The sequence below is a fragment of the Fukomys damarensis genome, unplaced genomic scaffold (genome assembly GCF_012274545.1).
Source record: "Fukomys damarensis isolate Sample0158 unplaced genomic scaffold, DMR_v1.0_HiC HiC_scaffold_21, whole genome shotgun sequence".
Lineage (NCBI taxonomy): Eukaryota > Metazoa > Chordata > Mammalia > Rodentia > Bathyergidae > Fukomys > Fukomys damarensis.
In genome coordinates, this window is record NW_022900933.1 from 31,332,700 (window position 1) to 31,354,120 (window position 21,421).

General features: G+C 32.9%; 1 protein-coding gene across 4 annotated transcripts in view; it reads right to left on the reverse strand.

Annotated features, from left to right (window-relative positions):
* Tc2n (tandem C2 domains, nuclear) overlaps positions 1 to 21,294 on the reverse strand; it is a 31,409-nt gene extending 10,115 nt beyond the window's left edge. The window contains exons 1-5 of one of the 4 annotated variants that reach the window (XM_010616315.3): positions 21,236 to 21,294; positions 10,995 to 11,118; positions 9,102 to 9,335; positions 2,124 to 2,294; positions 1,099 to 1,190 (exon numbers count right to left, since the gene is read on the reverse strand). In XM_010616315.3, the coding sequence (XP_010614617.1) occupies positions 1,099 to 1,190; positions 2,124 to 2,294; positions 9,102 to 9,335; positions 10,995 to 11,061 (564 nt within the window). In that variant the 5' untranslated portion in view covers positions 11,062 to 11,118; positions 21,236 to 21,294. Of the gene's footprint in view, positions 1 to 1,098; positions 1,191 to 2,123; positions 2,295 to 9,101; positions 9,336 to 10,994; positions 11,119 to 11,654; positions 11,675 to 21,056; positions 21,076 to 21,100; positions 21,168 to 21,235 lie in introns of those variants that run through there. The other 3 variants (XM_010616314.3, XM_010616316.3, XM_010616313.3) reach the window with 3 other exon arrangements.
* Positions 21,295 to 21,421: the final 127 nt, after the last annotated feature.

A 21,421-nucleotide genomic window follows, 5' to 3' on the forward strand; every position in this document is an offset into this window, starting at 1 on the left:
GCCCAGGCTGGTCTCGAACTCACAGCGATCCTCCTGCCTCAACCTCTCCAGTGCTGGGATTACAGGTGTGCGCCACCACTCCCAATCCAGAACTCCCCACTTTTAAAAAATAAATGGGAAAAAAACTTTCTGTGTATATTATAGGAAAATTTTAAATATCTTACTAGATAATATATTGGAAAGCCTTTGCTGTTTTGGGATTTGGTTTTACAATAGATTACTTCTTAAGTTTCATAGTTAAAAACATTAATAAAAAACAAAAATATATTTGGAAGTAGCCAGCTACTTACAGGTATGTAAAACAGCATTATGAAAACATGGTCCTTCAGACAGCAATGTCAACAACACATAGGAACTGGGTAGAAATAAAAATTCAGGCCCCACAAAAACTTTGGGGGTAAGGCCTGGCAATCATATTTTAACAAGCTCTCAAACATTTCTGACACATGTTAAATAACTATTGTTATAAATAATTAAGTCTGCAAAACATTAACTTGCCAGAGCTATGTATATATATATATATTCACAGGGAAAGAAGTCCACAAGTATATTTAAAAACATTTTCACAGTATTTTTACATTCACATGCAGGAAAACAGATGATTTATCTTTTTATGTTGCTTATTTCAATTTCCCAATTTTAAACAGTCACAATTTATCTGCACTAAAAATGAAAGATTTTTAAAGTATCAAAAAATTCTCAACAACAGCATACTATGTTAATATCAGCAAATCAAAGCCCTACATCTCAACAGAAATACTACTGTTTAATAACCAGTTGGTTATGTTCAGGAAAGTTAAATTAATAGGCTTCCAACTACTACACTGTACTATTTTAAATCCCAAGCTTCTGTAAGTGCATACTGAGATATAAAAATCATGCAAAGAAAAAGAAAAATATTGCCTTTTATTAGTCAACTGAGGCCTTCCTAAAATAATGCATATAGCAAATGATAAGTATTTATTGTTAGGTATTAGAATAGATATCTGTACATCTACAAAAATGTACACGATGGTATTCCTAAGGGAATTTAGGCATTCCTGAAGTTTTAATTTGAAAAAAAAATACTGTCTCATTTAATTAAATTTATATAACTACCTGGATGAATCGTTGAGATGAACTTGTAAGATCAAACATAGACTTGCTCAGCCCAGGGGAACCAGGTAGTTTGCTGGCTCTTAAATCACAAACTACAAAGGGAAAAGAAAAAAGTACTTCTAGTAAGGAAAACAAAACACTGGAATCTTACTCATTTACTATAATCTAAATCCTTACAGTAAATACATCATGAACATTATGTGCAAATCTACATAAGAAATCACCTATGGTGACACCTAAAATATTTCTTTTTCAATTATTTTACTTTATTTAAACTGAAGTCAACAGAAATCAAACACATTTTCACATGCACATCAAATATTGAAAATATTTTTTTGCTTATATTTTCCAATCTTTCTAAAAATAAACTAAGAGATTTGTGAGTACTCTGTGCTAAATGTAATGTGACTTATTTTATAAGCATTTCTCACATTAAAAAAATTAATTCAGAATCCCATGTACTCCTGGTATTTCTAGTGTACCTCTTAAGCACAAGGCACAAGGCAGACCCTTAAACAACTATTTCTTTTTTGTTTTTAGTACCTCATCCTGAAAAGTGAGAATTTTATGAAGCAGACATGGACATAATAGTCTGTCACTGATAGTTTCAAATATGAGGCTAAAACATTCTATAATTACTTAAGCATTTTCTTATATTTCTAATCACATCATGACTTTTTAACTTTATTTTAAATGACTAGAAAAGAAAAAAAGTTCATAATTATCTCTTGTAGTTTATGGGTTTGATGATATATAAAATGTATACAAAACAACTCAAAAACAAAACTTTCAAAAAAGGAAGTTAAATAGAATTATGAACTATGAACAGACATAATGCATTAGTTTTTCAATTTTTATATTAATCATAACACAAAAGCCATAATTGTCAAAACATTTATAAAGGTTTATTTTGCTTATTTTAAAATTGTTTTTAATAATAAGAATAATTTCTGCCAGTGTCTTAATTTGATTCCTAAATTTTAAAAGAGAAACAGGGAAAAAGTACAAAAACTTAATTTTCATACCTGATCCATATAGTCTTGTTGCTTCTGAATGAGGAGGAAAACGTTTCCGACTCAAATCAGGTGAAAAGTGCTGATACATGTAGAATGGGTTATATACATCATAGCTGGGTCCATGCTGGGATAGACTGGAAAGTTCTGTTTTTCTATCTCCAAAAGATGCCCGGGCAGATCCTGAAAAGCAAGTATTTGTAATATTTTATATTCTTTTCTTGGAGTTATTAGCAAACAGGTAGGTAGTACACTCAAGGCAAAGGAGAAAATTTTGCTTCAAGTCACATTAAATTACATGCCTTTAATATCTAAATAAAATTAGCATGCATTTATAGAGTTCTTACTGTGTGATGTACTATGCAAGACAGACAGGAACTCTGCTCTTAAGGCAGTCTTATAAACCGTTGGCACTTTTCTTTGCCCCAAGACACTTCTATATTTTGTGATCTGAGTTTCTTCTTGTTTTTCTACTTACATACAAAACATTTTTTAAATGAAAAATAACTGTTTGAATTTCAACAAGACACTAAACATTTATAAACATAAAAATAGACCATGTGCTGAAAAACACTGAGTGGCTTTTAAAAATAAAAGGACTGAACTCACACTAAGGATATTTTCTTACAACAATGCAATTAAGTTGGAAATCAAGTGACACATGAACAGAAAATATTTATACAGAAACAGTAAGGACCAAGAATAAACAAAAAGATAATCTTTAGCAAAAAAGAAAAAAAAAGAAAAGTCAAAAGGTTTGCTTTACTGAGCATTAAGAACAGAAAATTGGCAGAATTATAGAGAAATAGATCAACAGAACAGAATAATAGGCCCTGCAAGAGATACTGGTTGTATGGACACCCGATTTATAATCAAGGTGGCCTCACACAGCATATTTTCACTAATATGTTAAGACAACTAAATGTTGATATAAGAAAAAATCATTTAAGCAAACAGATTCATAAAAAACTCATTCCAGGGGCTTATAGATCTAAATTAAATGTAAAGGAAAAACAACTAAACTTCTATGTTTAAGTTAACTTGTAAGAAAGATTTTACATTAGGAAGTACTTTTTAAATGGAACAAGAACACAGTATCTATGAATTAATTTAATTATATTAAAAGTTAAATTTTCCATTTGTCAAAACTTAAGAGAGTAAAGCTTAAGAGAGTAAAGAGAGTAAAGCTAACCCACAGAGTAGAATATACATGTAATAAATATACTGGAAAAAAATTCACATTTAGAACATATGAGGAATTTGTATGAATCAGTAAAAAGGACAGTCAAGCCTATATATAAATTGGTTTACACTTCAGAAGAGACACTATTAATCTTATTAGTCATGAGGGAAAGAGAAGTTAAAACTCCAGTGAGATACTATTACACACCTGTAAAGTTAAAACTAAAAGACTGACAATATCAAGTGTTCACAAGAAGGCAGAACAATGTAAACTATTGTACTGTACTTTGTTGTTGGGATGTGAATTGATGCAATAACTGTGGAAAATTCTGTCAATTTCTACCAAAATTGAATATATTTATACCCAATGATATATACCCAACAATGCCATTTCAGACGTTACACAACTAAAACTGCTATATGCGTGCATTAAGAGGCATGCACATGAAAATTTCCAAGTATCATTACCAATAATAGCCAAAGTCTGAATGATATGGTAGACGTCCATCAACAGTAAAATAAATGGTATCTACTTGCCACATAACAATACCTTTCAGAATGCCATAAAGAAACACTACTGTAAACCAGTCATTTAGAATTATTATTATTGTTATTTATTTATTTATTTATTTTTTTGAGACAGGGTCTCACTAGTTGAGACTGACCTGGAACTTACTATGTAGCCCAGGCTGGTCTCAAACTCACAGTGATCCTCCTGCCTCAGCCTCCTGAGTGCTGGGATTACAGGCGTGCGCCACCATGCCCAGCTGCCATTTAGAATTATAATATACACTTATGTATAGATATGAAAACAAAACAACTTAAATGAATCTCATAAACAATGCTGAATGAAAAAACTCCATAAACAAAAGAACATAAGCTGAACACACCAGTTCTTTTAAATAAAGGTCAAAAAATAAAAAAATTAAACTACAATATTTAGGAATATGTGCTTAGGTGGTGAGAAGTAACAAAAAGGGACAATTATAACAACTATGAAAAAAAACTAAAAATACTCTATGATCTGTCTATACCACTCCTAGGTAGACATCCAAAGGAAATGAAGCCAGTATATGGTAGATACTTGTATACTCATATTTATTATGGCACTATTGATGATAGCCAAGATTGAAAATCGGCCTAAGTGTCTAACAGATGGATAGAGAAAATATGGTATAGAATATTATTGAGCCATAAAGAAAAGTGAAATCCTGTCATTTCCAGGAAATCAGATAGAACTGTGAAGGAAAATAAACTATAAATAGAAAGACAAGTATTTTAAATTTTCTCTCATATGTGCAAAAAATAAAAACTAAAACTTGAAAGTAGAACAGTGACAAAAATTAGGGATTGGAAAGGAGCAAGGAAGGGTGTCAAGGGGATAGAAGAAAGAATGGACATAATCAACACACAGTATATTCAATGCATGAAAATGTCACAGTGAAACTCAAGGAAAACTAAAGGTAGGGAAGATGGAGGCTTTTGGGTTGCTGGTAATATTCTATTTATTTAGCTGGGTGATGAACATAGTATAGGTCTTTTGCTTTATAATAAATCACAGAGCTATATGTTTGATTCCTCATAATTTAAAAAGGGTAAAACAATTGATATAATTCCTTTCAAGGTTTAAACTTTTTCAAACTTTTTCAAAGGTTTAAAAATTATTGCCATCTTTTAATTCTTTTTGAAAGAATGTAACTGTGTGGAACTTTGTGTTCCACCTAAAATAGAACACATAGTAGAAACTGATTATTTTCAGAATTAAGCTAAAAAATGAAACAAGTGATTCTGCATTGATTTCAGAAAAGAAAAATAAAACATGGGGTAGGAGGTGAGATTTTATCCCTGGTTCAATCCATGTACAGCACATAGGCAGAGGGGTGTTGAGGAGTTGTGATATCAGAAAGCCATTACCTACTGTTATGGTTCAGATTTAAAATGTCCTCCAAAAGGCTCATGTGTTCAAAGGTGGGACTTTAGGAAATAGTAACTGGATCATGAGGGCTCCATCTCTTCATTAAGTGGATTAATCCACTGATGCAATCATAACTTGGTGACATTTTTGAGAAGTGATGGAAATCACAGGTTGAAAACATGGGAGCTTGTCTCTAGTATTATATCTAGTCCCCAGCCCCCTCCTCTCTGGCTCTCTCATGCTCTCTTCCTGGCTGCTATAAAGTAAGCAGATTTCCTTCCACCCATGTTTCTGCCTCATCACAGGCCTTAAAGTAATAGAGCCAGTTGACTAGTGACTGAAGCCTCTGAAATCATGAGCCAAAATAAACCTTTCCTCCTTTGTTTTTAGTCTCAGTGATAAAAAGCTGAGTAACACATTTATATATCTTAAACACAGAAATCATTTAGCACACAAACACTGTTATAATAGTCTTTGTTTATAGTAACAAGAGTAGCACTAATCACTAGTGAGAAATCTCTTAAGAATAGTAGCAATCCAACTCCCTCTGAGGAATATAATCTTCTTGCATGCAAATGTACCAATAAAAATAAAAAACAGTAGCAGCAACAAAGATGGCTCACTATCTTGTAAGCTATACTTAAAATAGCAATACTGATGTCATTTTAAAGGTTCAAGTAGAACTCTCAATTTATATACTCTCAAACTATAGTTCTATAACACTGAATATAAATTTACATGATTTCTTGCAATTCTCAAAAGCCGTATTTAAAACTTGTAAAACTCAAAATGCACACTGCTGATGAGCGGGTAGATAGATACAGGATAAAAATTAAGAACAGCAAATATAAACAGTAAGATCTGTTATCAAAGCAATAATGTACATCTGCAATCAGACCTATCAGTAAGTAAAACAATGCAACAAAACAAATTTCAAATATGGTACTTGAAACACAATCTTAGTCACTACTGATAGTGTTCTATCTTTCAAAATTTCTTCTTTGTTGCAGCCCATTATCCATACCTGCACTCAAGCATAGAAGTGATTTCTATGATTAGGTGTCAAAAGCACTTTCTTAAATTTAATTAAATATTTTTTCCCAAAAATATACATTAAATAGTTTTGCTCTACTCTTAAGCCTGTAAGCAATTTTTCATTCAACTCAAAATGCAATTTGTTTTCTAGTGAATGCAAATTAAAACTATCACATATTGCTCAGTAGAGTTATCTTATTTTTATTTGAAAAATTTTTAATTTTTATTTTCATGTATTACTAGTACACATTGATAAAGAAAATATAAAAGCCATTCTATGAAAATATTTCTCATAACAAAAATAATTAAAGAATAACAATGGTAAATACACTGTATCATGATCTTAAAATATTTTCATTTGTTAATCTATCTCTCAACTCACTTACCTGATTATGCAAATAATATATAAATACTCCATATGGCTTATAATAAAATTTTTATTAAATGATGGTGTAACATCTATATGCGGAAATATTATGGAGTCATTAAGAAGCCATGAATATATTCCTATTATATGATGTGACTAAAGAGATTACAAGACTGTACAGTTTAATTCCAATGTTGCTGTTATGGTTTGGATCTTGATGTCCCCCCTCAAAGCCTTAGGTAGTCATAGGTGGCTTTTTCAGAGGTGGCTGAATCTGAAGTGTGTGGTGCTAGGATTAAGGGCTTATGATTACTAAACCAATATACTGACTGGTTTGGTAGTCTGGATAAAATAAAAGGGGCAGAAAGATGCTGTTAAGGTTTCCTTATTGCTTTTGCTACCATGTGAGCCCCATGAACTGTTTCTCCTTTGTGATACCCCTCTGCCATATGCCACCCTTCCTTGGAGCCAGGCAATTAAGGACTAAAACCTCTATAAACTCTGAGCTAAATAAACCCTTTCTCCTTTAACTTTGAGTGTCAGGTAGTTTGTCTCAGCAACGAGAGAAAAGTAACTAACACAGTTGCTAATAACTATGAAAGAAATTGATCAGGGTACCCTTTTAAGAGAAACCATTTGAGAGACACTTGACATGTACAAAATAAGATAACAGGCAGGAATGGGATTCATTTTTCCTTCTTTAAAAAAAAAGTCACTCCTATCAGACCCAACTCTTTCTTTCTTTCTTTCTTTTTTGTGGTGGGGGGTACCAGGGATTGAACTTGGGTTCTTGCGCTTGCAAGGCAGGCCACCGAACCGCTGAGCTAAATCCCTGGCCAGATCCAACTCTCTTACAGATAATAATAAACTCTAGAGCAAACAAAATAAAACAAAGGCCTGAAGAATAAAGAAAAATAGTGGAAATTTTGGATAGATAGCACTTCAAAAAAAGGTAATGGCACAAAGTAAGTTATGTGTTCATGATGACTTTTAGTCTGAGTCTAGGCCAAAGATGGCACCACACAGGATGTATAAAACACCTATAGTTAGGCATGGTGGCACATACCTGTAATCTCAGCATTCTGGGAGGATGAGTCAGGAGGATTGCAAATTCAAGCCCAGCCTGGGCAACCTGGTGAGAACATGTCTCAAAATGAAAGAAGGGAAAGAAGGAAGGAGGAGAGAGAGGGATGGATGGAAGGAGGGAGGAAAAGAATGAATGGAAAGGAAAGGAAAGGAAAGGAAAGGAGGCAGGCCTAGGGATATACAGCTCAGTGAAAAGGCCCTGTGTTCAATTTCCAATTCCATGGGTGAGGAGGGAAAATGACCTCCAATAGAAAATTTACAGAAAACCAGAGGGTAGGACTCCAGGAAACCAATGTTGCTGGAAAGAAAGGTGGGAATTCTGGAGACAGTCCCAAACTCTATGAAGTCTGCTCAAACATCTGGCAGATCGCTGAACCACTAGCCAAGAGCTTATACTCAAGAAAGAAATAATAGTCTAAATTGACTAAGTTACATGTCTGGTGGAAGAGAAGACAAGAAGGAGGGATGGAGAGGGCAAGAAAGATAAAGGAGAACAAACTTCTCAGATTAATATTCCCAAATCTACATTATCCACAACATGTAACATTCAATGTTCAGAATATAATCTGAAATTACTTCATATACACAAAGTAATTGAAAAATGTAGCCTATCTCAAGAAAAAATTAACCCACAGAATCCAAATCTAGACAACCCATATGTTGAAATTAGCAAAGATTTTAAAGCTCAAAGACATTAAAAAATGGCTTACAATCATATAAATTTAGGAAATTACAGAAGATGTAAAAACTATAAAAAGAACGAAATATAAAGTCTAGAATTGAAAATGCAATGTCTAAAATAAAACATTCACTGGATAGGCTTAACCCCAGGATAGAAATAACAGAGGTAAAAACAGATCAACACTATCTAATCTAAAGAAAAGAAAAGATTAGAGGAAAACAAAACAAAAAAGGAACAGTCTGAAAAATCCTTAAGAAGATGAACAGAATAAAGTAGAAAAAAATAGTTGGGACAAATATTCTAGGTTTTGTTAAAAGTTTGGAATATACTTTTGCATACATTTGTCAATATTCAATAAATATATTTCTGAAATTCAACAAATATACACAAATTGAACAAATATTCACTTAGGCAGCTTAGTGTGTGTAAGATTTATTTCTATAAAAGAAAACTATGAACAGACTATTGAGCTCCACAAATACGTTACACTGTGACCAGATTACATAATGATTTTTTAAAACTTTTTTTTGGGTACCGGGCATGTGAATTTTCAAAATTACTATACAGTAAGTTCTTCTATAGAAAAAGCAAAACATACGAAAAGCAAAACTTAAAAGTTTTTACATAAATTTTGTATTAAAAATATAAAAGAACAAAATAATAGCAATAGTACCATTTAAATGTTTCATGTTAGTTTCTAAACCCTGCCATTTTACTGTTTACCTTCAAGTTCTTCCAGATGTGAAGGAGTTCCTTGTGTCCTGGGCTGAATATAAGATAACCTAAACTTGGGCACCATAAATGGCACTTCTTTCCCATCAGATGGTAATTTAGAAAGCAAATAATCCTCACTACAGCCAACTTGAGACTTTACAGAAACAGAAGTCAATGGAGGTATGAACACAGTGGTATTTTGTGTATTTGATATTGCGGCTTTAAGGTCTTTTTCCATAGATACTGCATATATAAAAAAACACAACAGAAAAAAGTCACAAATATGCATATTGACTACATATAACCTGAATCTAGACTACTTTGATACTTAATCATTTTAGAAGAAATTCTTGATATATAAACTACTTTTAGGTCCCGACAAGCGCTTTTAGGACCAAGATTAATGTTGGCCAGCTAATGTTTGATCAATACGTTATTGCCAAAGTACATTATCATATCATAATGGTAAAAGCAGTTTTTAAAGAGTTCCTTGAAGGAAACAAGTTTATTTTGTAGCTAATTTCACAATGTTTTCAAGTAAAAATCTAGTCATTTAAAAATAGTATCAACAAAGAAATTCTCGTTAGTACTAGTCAGTAACATGAGTCTTAAATACATATACCCATTCGAAGAAGCCAAAAGTATCCAAGACTACAAAAATCTCTACCCAAAAAACCAAAATAAATTACATGCTTACTTTAGACATATATTATAATAGCAACTCTCCCTGCCTTGGCTTCTGTAACCCATTTTATCCAGCTCTAGAATTTTTGGATTTTTTAATGTAAAAAAGAGCCTTCTGCTATGGATTGGATATGGTTTGAGTCTCCCTCCCAAGAGTTCATATGTTAATGCTTAATTCCTATTGTGAGGCCATAAGGGGGTAGAAATTTAACAAACAGCGTTGAGAAGTGGTGCCTTTGGGAGGTGATTAGGATTACATAAGATCATCAGGTTGGAACCCCCTTGATTAAATGCTGGTGGCTTTTATAAGCAGGAGACAGACCAGGATTCACACATTGACTTTCTCTTGCCCTGTGATGTCCTCTAGTAGCTGGGGAGTCTGCCAACAAGAAGGCCATCATTAGATACAGCACCTTGACCTTGGACCTCCAGAACCACGAGCCAAAATAAATCTCTTTTTGTTAAAACCTACCCAATCTGTAATACCTAGTGGTATTGTTTTACTGGTACCAGAAGAGTGGACTGAAATATCTTCATACTCAAATATACTAGAAAGTCCTTTTGATCCTTAGAATTACACTAACAAAACTAGACTAAGAAAAAAACTAGACTAAGAAATGCAAGAAAGAGCCAGAGAAAAATAAAGCTCCAGTCAACACTGAAAAGATATGAAACCACACAATAGAAAGAGAATTCTTCAAGGGTCTTTAAGGCCCTAAAAATTATGGTTCTCTTCCCTATTGGTGATTTATTCATAAAAGGCATATTTTAATGTACAGCTCATAAATTGGATATTATTTTTATTTATATTAAAACATTTGTTAGAATATGCCGTCCCCCAAAACACACTTCTCTCCCTGCTTCTTCCTATATCATTCCACCTACCTGTCATGAGAAATTGTACATTCTCTTACTACTTGTTCCTATGTCTAGTTATAGCACATTCTCTTACTACTTGTTCCCACTCAGCTTGCTAAATACTGTCTGGGATTCCATGGCAAATGCCACCTTCTTGGATGTTCAGAATGTCTCCTGAGTTGAATTCATTCCTCTTTCCACTGTGCTTCAGAGTTATTGGAGTTCTGGAATACTTACTCGGTGTGCCTTCTGTTTCTGCCTCTTCCACAATATTAGAAAACATTCTTAATTTATCTCTATATTACAAAATACCACAAAGAAAGCACAAAGTAAATGATGATTGAAATTAAAACAACTCACGCTTGTGCGTTTCTGTTTCACTATAGAAACATCCTCTACAGCAACTCTTTATAAATTCTGCTGCCATTACATTCAATTTCCAATATTCAACAAAAGACACAAACTTCCAGTTTTTATTATTAATCTGTTGGTAGAATAGAAAGCAAGTTAAAGTTGTCATACTTAATACCATTAGATATCACTTTAAATCATATTATCTAAGACTTAATGAGGGATCTGAAGCAAAAATATTTAAGATAAAGATAAATTTTTCTTCTCATATAATTTTGTATAACTTAGGATCTTTATGTTACTTAAATGGCATGCTCAAAAATCAGTAAATGAATGATTTCAATGTTAAAACTCAAAAAAAGGAAGATCCCATTCCATTCTCAATTTTTCATACTTGAAATATCTCAATATATGCCCAAGCAAAATTTGAAAGAGTATATATAGCACTCATATAAACTGTGAGAAAATTTTCACTTCTTTCAGATCAATTATTTTAGTACTCAGAGCCTTTATACTTGGGGCCAATAAACAAATAACTGTATGTTTTATGAGTTCCTTTGATCCTTAGAATTACATTGACAAAAAAGTATATCTTGAACTCTGTATCTGAAGCACACACACAAATAAGACACCATGCAAATAAAGGGAGTGTTTTATATTTACAATCACCATAAAATTGCTATAAGACCTTCATGTCCAATTTTTGACCTTGGTCTTAATGTCTTTGTTCCAAATGCATTCTCTTCATTTATGCCTATTTAAGCTCCATATATTTTTTTCCATATATTTTTTTAAATGGAGAAAAACATGCAAAAGAAGACAGAGCAACAAAACCCACATTACCCAGATTAAACAATTATCAACTTAGGGCAAATCTTATTTCATTTTGACCTTCTCATTTACCCTGTCTTTTGGTTTTTTTTTTTAAATAAATTCCAATCTTGTAATTTTAACCATAAACACTTAAGTAATAATCTTTAATAGATGCAGTGGGAGGAAGTTAACATCAAGAGGCTCTGGCTGGTTGAATACGGATCACTTCAAGCATTAAAACAAACAGTATCTGTAATGGATTATAACATACCAAATATTTTTGGAAGGTACTTTTTTTTCCCAAAAAAGCAGAGCCAAAATATCATTATCACATAAAAAATTGAACAACTACTGAATGTTCACATTTTCCCCGTGGCTTCAATTTTTCAATAGTTGTTTAGTTGAAATTAAGATGAAAATCTGAATTGTCTCATCTTTTGCTATCAGAAATAGTACCACAGTAGTTCTATGCACAAATATTTCTTAGATATTTCCCAGTACATATCTGTCAAATACAGAGCTAGTGGGTCAAAAGATAGTTATATGAATATTTGTATCGCTAAACTTCTCTGAAGTGATATCATTTTGCATTCCGAATAGCAATATATAAGAGCCCTTACTTTTTTTTTTTAAAGCGTACTTTTATTAGTACGTTTGTAGGATATAATGATCACATTCATCATGGGGAGTTGGTACATGTACATAACTCATCTTAACTCTTTGTATTTCCCCTATCCTTCCCTAATTTCCCCATCTCTTGAACCATGAGAACACTTAGTTCTCTCACCAACAAAATGTCTAAATACTGGACTTTTGACAGTGTGATAGGAAAGAAATGATTATCTTCTGTGTGCGTTTTTTTTTTTTTTTTTTTTTTTTTTTTTTTTTTTGTACCTGCGATCAAGCTTGGGACCTTGCACTTGCGAGGCAGGCAGCAGCACCACTGAGCTAAATCCCTGGCCCTATCTTCTGTTGTTTTAATTTGCATCTCTCTTATTATAAGTGAGGTTGGGCACCTTTTCATATAAGGTTATGAAAACAGTTTATGTTTATTCTATATTTATTCCTATGTATTCTTCACTAATTATATCCTGCTCATTTTTTTTTTATAATCTGTTGGTTTTTTCTTTTCTAGTTTTAGAAGCTCTTTATAGACTTTGAAGATTAACTCATGTTCATCATATAGGTGGCAAACATTATTCTACTTTGTCCTTTGTCTTTTTACTTTATTATATTTTCTGCTATGCAAAAATGTGTATTCTTATAGATATACAAATACACAGTATACATACACTACATATATATATGCAGACAGGCTATCCATTATCTAAAATTCTTGGACTATAAGTATTCAGAATTTTTTTGTTTTTTCAACTTTTGGAATATTTACATATATGTAATAGGATATCTTAGGGGTAGAAACCAAGTCTACACATGGAATTAATTTGTTTCATATGCACCTTTTTGTTCATGAAAGTTTTTTTATGGTATGGAACTTTTCATTTGGGGCATTATGTTGGTACAAAATTTTGGAGTATTATGAATATGTAAACATGAACATATACACATACATATGTAGTCATACTCATTTATGCTTTTATTTTTATTTTATTTTATTTTTGGTACCGGGGATTGAACTCGGGTCCTTGTACTTGCAAGGCAGGCCACCGAGCCACTGAGCTAAATCCCCAGCCCTATGCTTTTACTTTTTATTTCTGGACTGTCATAGTAAAGTTTTTCCCTTATATTAGTCATAAATAATTTACTTGTGTTTTCTTCTAGTGTTTAGTATGCTGTTATTTTCTATATAGTTATCTTGGTGTCCAATATGAGAAATGAATCCAAACCCACCTTTCCCAGTTGGTTTTCTTAGTGTTATATATGTACTTTGTATTTATGTATTCCTGTATTTAGTCTATTCATATAAACTTAAAGCTGTTATAACTTATTGGTGACTTAAACCTTTTATAAGTGTGGTGATTTATCTATAAAAATACTGTTAAACTAAAATTCATTTTGTTTGACAGTCATACAACTATACAGCTTTCTTTTATATAGTATTTATATAGGATATCTTTTTCTGTGTAGTTTTAATTTTACCAAACTTTACATATTTCAGATGTCTCATAAACAGCATTAAGTTGAAATATTTTAGTCCAGATTAACTTTTTTTCTTTAATTGGTGTTTTTAAAACTGCCACTTTGTCTTGAGCTATTTGTTCTACCTGTCCTGTTTATTTCCTGTGATGCCTTCCTTTGGAATGCTTATAATCTCCATTTTCTCCTAATAAATTGACTACTGTATTAGTTTCCTGTTGCTACTGTAACAAATTACCACATTTAGTGTCTTAAGGTAACACAAACTTTACTTAAATGTAGTATAGCATTGCTATTTTAATAACCTATGATGAGTAATTCAAGCTTTTGTAGGTTATTTCTAATTATTTATTATTTCTATAGGTTATTCCTCACGTCCTTATTTCCTTGTGTACTTGGTTATCTGTCTAAAAAATAAACTATTTTTTAAAAAGTGAAAACACAAAATGCAGTGTATATACTATGCGCATACAATGGGATATTATTCAATGGCTAAAAGGAAATGAAGTGCTAATTCTTGCTACAACACGGATAAACTTTGTTATATGATTCCATTTAAAGAAATCCTCAGAAAAGGCAAATTCAAATTAAATATTAGTGGTTGCCACAGGCTAAAAAGGGAAAGGAGAAAATGGGACCTTTCTGACAGATACAAGGTTTCTTTGTGTGGGGAGGAGAGCAAGATTGTTCTTGAATTAGTCTTGACTGTACAATGCCATGAATATATGAAAAACCACTGACTCCTATAATTTAAAATGGTGAATTTCATGTTGAATTATACCTTTAAAAATCATTTTATAAAGGCATGATTTAAAGGAGATATGTCGCTTCTTCATACAGTCCTATAACTGCAACATTAAAAAGTAATCTTTTTAAAAGATAAACTTTAAGTCATAAAAAAATTATTTTAAAAAAATCACATTTTGAAGTTATGTTTCGACCATCAAAGTGACGTGAACTTTCTTCTATGATCTATTTAGTGGTCACTCCCAGGGACAGCCTCCCAACATTTTACAATCCTTGAAATTGTTTAAAAGTAGAATGAGGGCTGGGGATTTAGCTTAGTGGTTCTGCTGCCTGCCTCCCAAGCACAAGGTCCCAAGTTTGATCCCTGTACCAAAAAAAAAGTAGAGTGAGTTTTCACCCTTTTCATGTCTAAATAGCCCTTTGAGATTCCAGAATTAGGGGCAGAAATTCTCGTTAGCTTCCCTTGAATGAGCCCTGGGTTGACTTCCAACTACTAACAAGTTCCCTCAGTTTAGCAAATACTCTCAGAGCAAACAGGATTTAAAAGCTCCTTTTCTCTGTCATATTTTCAGTTTTTCCTTAAATTTTGGCATGAAGTTGTTTTTAAAATATACATAATTGACATTTTAAAAAATACAGCATTCTTAGCTGTTTTCAGTAAAAAGGCTGCTCCAAATACTTCTTACTTTATTCCAAAAATGAAAATCTGATATTTACTTGTCAAGTTAAAATTATCTCTCATGTGTTAGGACTAGAGTCGTAAAAACTAAAGACGGGTCAATAAACTTTATATCAGTGTAGCATCAACATTATTTATGACCTCAGGTGATTATATTATAATCCAAGTAAAAGTTTACATTCATTCATTCATTCATTTTTTTGTTTTTTGAGACTGTGTCTTGTTATGCAGTTCAGGTTGAACTTGAACTCACTATGTAGCCCATGCTGACCTCAAACTTGCCCAAATCCTCTTGCCTCAGCCTTCCTTATGCTCAGATTACAGGTGTGCTCAGATTATACTAAGCCCAGCAAAAGTTTACTTTTAAGAATTAAAAATTACCAGTTTATCACTCCCCATCCCTGCAGCCTCTCCAACATTTGTTATTAGTTGCCTTCTCTTTTTCTTTCTTTCTTTCTTTTTTGGTATCAAGGATCAAACTCTGAACCTTGCACTTGCGAAGCAGGCGGTGGCACCTGTGACCTAAATCCCCAGCCCCGTTACTGGTTGGTTTCTTGATGATGGTGGTTCTAAACTGGTACAAATGATATAGGAGGTAGGGTGTGGCAAAGCTGGATGAAGAAATGTAAGCGACTTGTCAAATGTAAGATCCCAGGGTGGGCCTGATGGCTCTCAAGACCCTATATGTAGAGCTTCTTGTGAGCTCCCACAGGATGTGAGCAGAATAAAGGAAACCAGATGCCAAGAGGAGCCTGCTATCATGACTCTTCACAGTAGCCCACTCTAGATGCAGCATGTATGTTTATATTTGCTTTTTATCATTTTCTTTTTTTTTGTTCAGCCCAAGTTTGCTCTACAGAACTAGTTCTTTTCTTACTCCTTCACTCCTTATTTCTTCAAAATTCTTTGTTTGAAGAAAAAAGGACCTGGAATATTTTTAACTGGCAAGCCATTTTTAAAAGAACTACCTGACAACCAACCACAACAAAAATCAATATAAAAATTTCTTAAAAAACTAAAAAACAGAGATTCCATTTGACTCAGCTAATTCCCCAAAGAGTTAAAGGCATCACACCACAGTGATGTATGCATACCCATGTTTATAGCAGCACAATTAACAATACCTAAATATTTGAGGCAACTTTTTTTTTTTTGGTACCAGGGATTGAACTCAGTTCCTTGTGCTTGCAAGGCAGGCGGCAGAACCACTGAGCTAAATCCCCAGCCCATGAAGCAACTTATATGTCTACCAACATATCGCTTAATAAAGAAAATGTATTTATACACAACGGAGTACTACTCTGCAATAAGGAAGGATAAACTTGACTCATTTGTAGGAAAATAGATGCCCCTTGAGGCCATAATGTTAAGTGAAGTAAATCAGACACACAAGCTTAAATATTGTATGGTTTCTTTTATATGAGAAACTCAATATATAAATAAAGTACAAAATAAGATATAGGTAATATGAAAAAAAGAGAGAAAAGTTATAACCCAGTAAGGACCGATGTATTTAAAAGTATATCTTGATTTAGTGTAATTGTCTTATGTATTTTATGTGTTTTTTGGCCTGTTACAGTCTGGCTGTTAATCTGTATGAATGATAATAAACTTTATAATGACTTAGAAATAAATGAATCTGATGCTAGCAAAAAAACTTTAAAAAGGTGGGAGAGTGGAAAGGGAAAAAAAATGAGATGTGTTATGTACGTGTACCAATTCCCCACAATGAATGTAAACATTATGTACTGCAAACATGTACTAATAAAAATTTAAAAATAAAACCAAAAAAGAAAAATCAGACAATTTGAGAAATTTAGTTTTAAAAGATGCATGAGTGGGTATCAGGTTTATTATACAATTAAATCAAATAAGTCTGTGGCATAAGGATAATTGGGTTAGAGAAAGAACAGCTCTGAAACATATTCACAGATATATGGAAACTCAACATATGATACACACAGATAAATATAGGAATGAAAAGCAGACTATTCAATAAACGATCCTGGGAAAAACTGATTAGCCACATAAAGAATAGAAAAGACACTGTGAATTCTTATTTCATAACACACAAAAAACAATTGTGTATGGATTAAGGATATAAATATGAAAGATTATTTTAAGAGACTCTTTTAAGAGGAGTTTTAGGTTCACAGCAAAACTGAAAAGCTACAGGGATTTTTCCATATATCCCCAGGGAAAACAACATTTTAAAGCTTTGGCAGAAAACATTAGCCTATATTTTTATAATGTTAGAGAAAGGAAAGATTTGTTAAACAAGATGCCAAAAGTACAAGTCATGCACCATAGATGTAATCGTTGTGTTCTGCAAATGTGTACTCATAAAGATAAATATTAAAAAAGAAAAAAAACAAAACTACAAGTCATAAAGGAAAAAGTTGACATAGCTACTTTAAAGACAGAATGTGTTTATTAAGACATTTTAAAGAAAGCAAAGCTGACTACTGAGAAGGTATTTGCCACGTGTATAACTAATAAGACATTTGTTTCTAAAGCATATAAAGAACTTCCAGAAATTAATGTTTAGAGCCAAAAAATTAATAAAAAGTAGGAAAAAAGATCTAAATAGGCATCCCTTAAAGAGGACCTATGAAAGGTTTTACATCAGTAATTAACAATTGAAAATTAAACCTCAGTAACTACAAATGTACAAATAAATGTCTTACATGTTGACAAGAAAAGGACAGAGTGATTACTTACTGCTTGTAAAGGTACAACCTTTGTTGTAATTGGTACAACCAGTTTATAAAACAATTCAGTGTTATCTAGAAAAACTGAAGACCCACAACTCTGTTCCTAGATTTAAAAAGCCTAGGAAATTCTTGCACATAGATACAATGAAACATGGATTGGAGGGGTCATAACAAGATAGCTTTTAATGGAAAAAAATAAAATTTTTTAAAAAGAAAAAAGCTTGAAAATATTTTAAACATCCATTTACAGGATGATAATGGTAAAAGCTGTAAGACAGAATGATATAAAGGAATAAAAAGTTCTACACCAATGTGGAAGAATATAACAAATATAATGTGTAAAAAAGTCATAAAAATCATACGGTATACTGTTTTTTTAAAGAGCACTCCAAAATAGACAAAACTAAACAATACATTGTTTAGGAATGTATATGTATGTTGAAAAACTATAGAAAATCAAGGAAAGTGGAAAAAAAGATATAGTCGGGGGGAATGCCTAGGGCAATTTAAAAATACTGATATACTTATTATCAATATATATAATAATATACTATTTTTTAAGCATGATGTGAGTATAGGGCATTTATTTGTATTCTTTATAGCTATGTCAGATGTACGGTTTTCCACATATGAAATAATTTCTCAATTGAAAAGTAAACAGCTTGGTATAAAATATGAAGAAAATAAAGATTATTCTTAATCTCATCATCATGATGAAATAATTACAATATTTAAAGGAGGTAAGTACACTTAAATGATGTGATTTCTTCCATTCTATTTTTATTTAAATCTTTCACCCTTATCATAAATTACATGTCTTTAAAATATAAAATGGAGTCCTATGTATATATTAGTGAAAGCAACATCACAATGAAATGAATATATCCATCATACCCTAAAGTTGCTTCATGTTCTTTTAATCAATTCTTCTCATCTTCTCTTGTCCTTATTTCCAACTAATCACTGATGTGTTCTATATATTAGATTAATTTGCATTTTCTAGATTTTTGTTGAGTATATGTCTGGACATTGTTTATGTACATGGTTCACTTTAGACACTGCCAAAATGTTTTCAAACTGACTGCCCAATTTACATTTTCAAAGGCAGAGTATGAGATTTCTAGCAGCTCCATAGCCCAGACAATACTTGGTAGTTAGACTTCTCCATTTTAACCATTCTTTTCATATTCGTAAGCAATGCATTCATTAACTAATTGTCTGAATTCCAGAATCAAATAAAACCTTTAATTAATGAAGACTGAAACAAAACTCATACAGAAATTTTAAACTAAGAACATTTTCCCTTGAATGGATAATAATTGATAGAAAGGCCTAAACTGATATAAGTCTCAATTCTGCTTTGGTCAAAATATCTGATTTCTACAAGAGTTTTAAAGGAATAATTGAATTACATGCATCAAATGAGTTAAAAGCACGCTGGGTGAATCAACCCAACACAGTTAATATTTGTGATTTAAACACTGATAACCCAATATACCAACATACTACTAAAATAGTATTCATAATTTGGATGGGGGACATGAAATACTTTATTATGAATACAGTGTTATTCAATATGCTCAGCTACTTGCTTCTCTGCCTCTGCTACTTAACTATAAGAGAGGACTAGTTATGTGAAATGATATACTTTAACATATGGCTATTTTACAGTCTATTTTCTTTCCAATCTGACTATAAATTCCCCTCAACTATGCTGTCATCTCCTTCTAACCTTTGCTTCACAAAATATGGATTCTCCACTCACTATCTTTATTTCTTAATCCTCTATTAACACTTCAAAATCATTGGCTTCTTCCTTTACCATTCTACTTAAATTATGTTTGCTGAAGTCAATGACGCCTTCCTAACTATCAAAGCCAACAGACTTTTGACCATTTCCTAACTTCCCAAGCCACTCATGTGACACCCCAGACTTCTGTCCTCTTCTGACTTCTAGGCCTCCCCTCTCTCTCAGCCTTCCTCCTCTTTTTTGAAAATACTCCCCGTGTGTCCTTGACAGTCTCTACCCATCCATCACTCAAATATTAGAGTTTACCATCTTTAGTCTTCCTCTTTTCTTATTCTACATTTATTTTAATGACTTAACTACCACAGCATTAACTATCACAAATCCACTGCTGTGTCTGAGCCTGACTTCAGAAAAAACCTAAAACCAATAAATTTGTGAACTAGATAGCTTTTCCAGATGTCCTATAAAAATCTCAAACGGATTTTCTCTCAACCTGAATCAATCTCTCAGTTTATTAGTTTTGTTCATAAATACACAATTATAATTCAATTGAAAGAGGTAAAATTTAAGACATTGTAAAAAACAATATTCTTGGGAGGTTAAAAAAGAAATAAAATTTTATTACAGCTTTCTTCCTCGTTTTTGAAGGTAACTCAGTCATTAGCAAAAATTACCAAAATAAAAGAGATGATCAAAAGCAAATCCCCTTAAGTCTCAGCTCTCACAGGCAAGAGCTAATATAGCTAATAAAAAGAACCAAGAACTTACACATCAAAATATTAAACCGGTAAATGGCATTTTGTTAATTATCAATATTTTCCAGGCTTTTTTTTTTTACATTACTGGGAAAACACAACTCTACGAGCTGCCTACCTGCAGTGTGATTCCGAATATTTTAATTACAAAAGCAATCCACGGATTATAAATATTCTAAAGAAATCAATAGTATGGCACTTTATATCTAGGAGTTCAAATGTTACAGAGTAACATACCCCACAACTCAACCATTCTATCCTTCTATACCTTAAGAAACCATAGCAGAGAAAAGAAGAAAATGGAAGAGGTAGACGTCAAATCTAAAACTCAGTTCGTCCCCATGATGAATATAATCATTATGTGCTGCAAATATGCACTGTACTAATAAAAAATAAGTAAAAATAAAGGTGATTTATTAAAAAAAAAAAAACAATTGGGCAGACTGCAGTTTGGCAATACCGAAGGGAGTGACGTTTTAACCTCCCCTTTTTGCTAAAGTTTCTGAAACACCTCACCTGAACCCCTTGGCTATGCTGCTCTCCCTAGACCCAGCGCCCACCTGCCGCCGGCGGCGAAGACTCGAGCCGGGGCAGCGAGCAGGACGAGCAGCGTCCACGCCGGCTGGGGGTCCCCCTACTCGGGGTCTCCCTTCTGTCGGGCCGGAGACCCACCCAGCCGACTCGCCAATCCGCACCTCCCATCCCGCTCAGCGGGCGAGGCCGGGCCCCCAAACTCTGTCAGGCCCACGCGAGACCGGCGTCGTGAGGAGACCCCGAAACAGGCCCCGGAGCCCAGCACCGCGACAAGTTAAGAAAAGTTCAACGAGACCAAAAAGCCAACCGAAACCGTGGCTCCGCACGCCAGCAGCTCTCACCCGGCC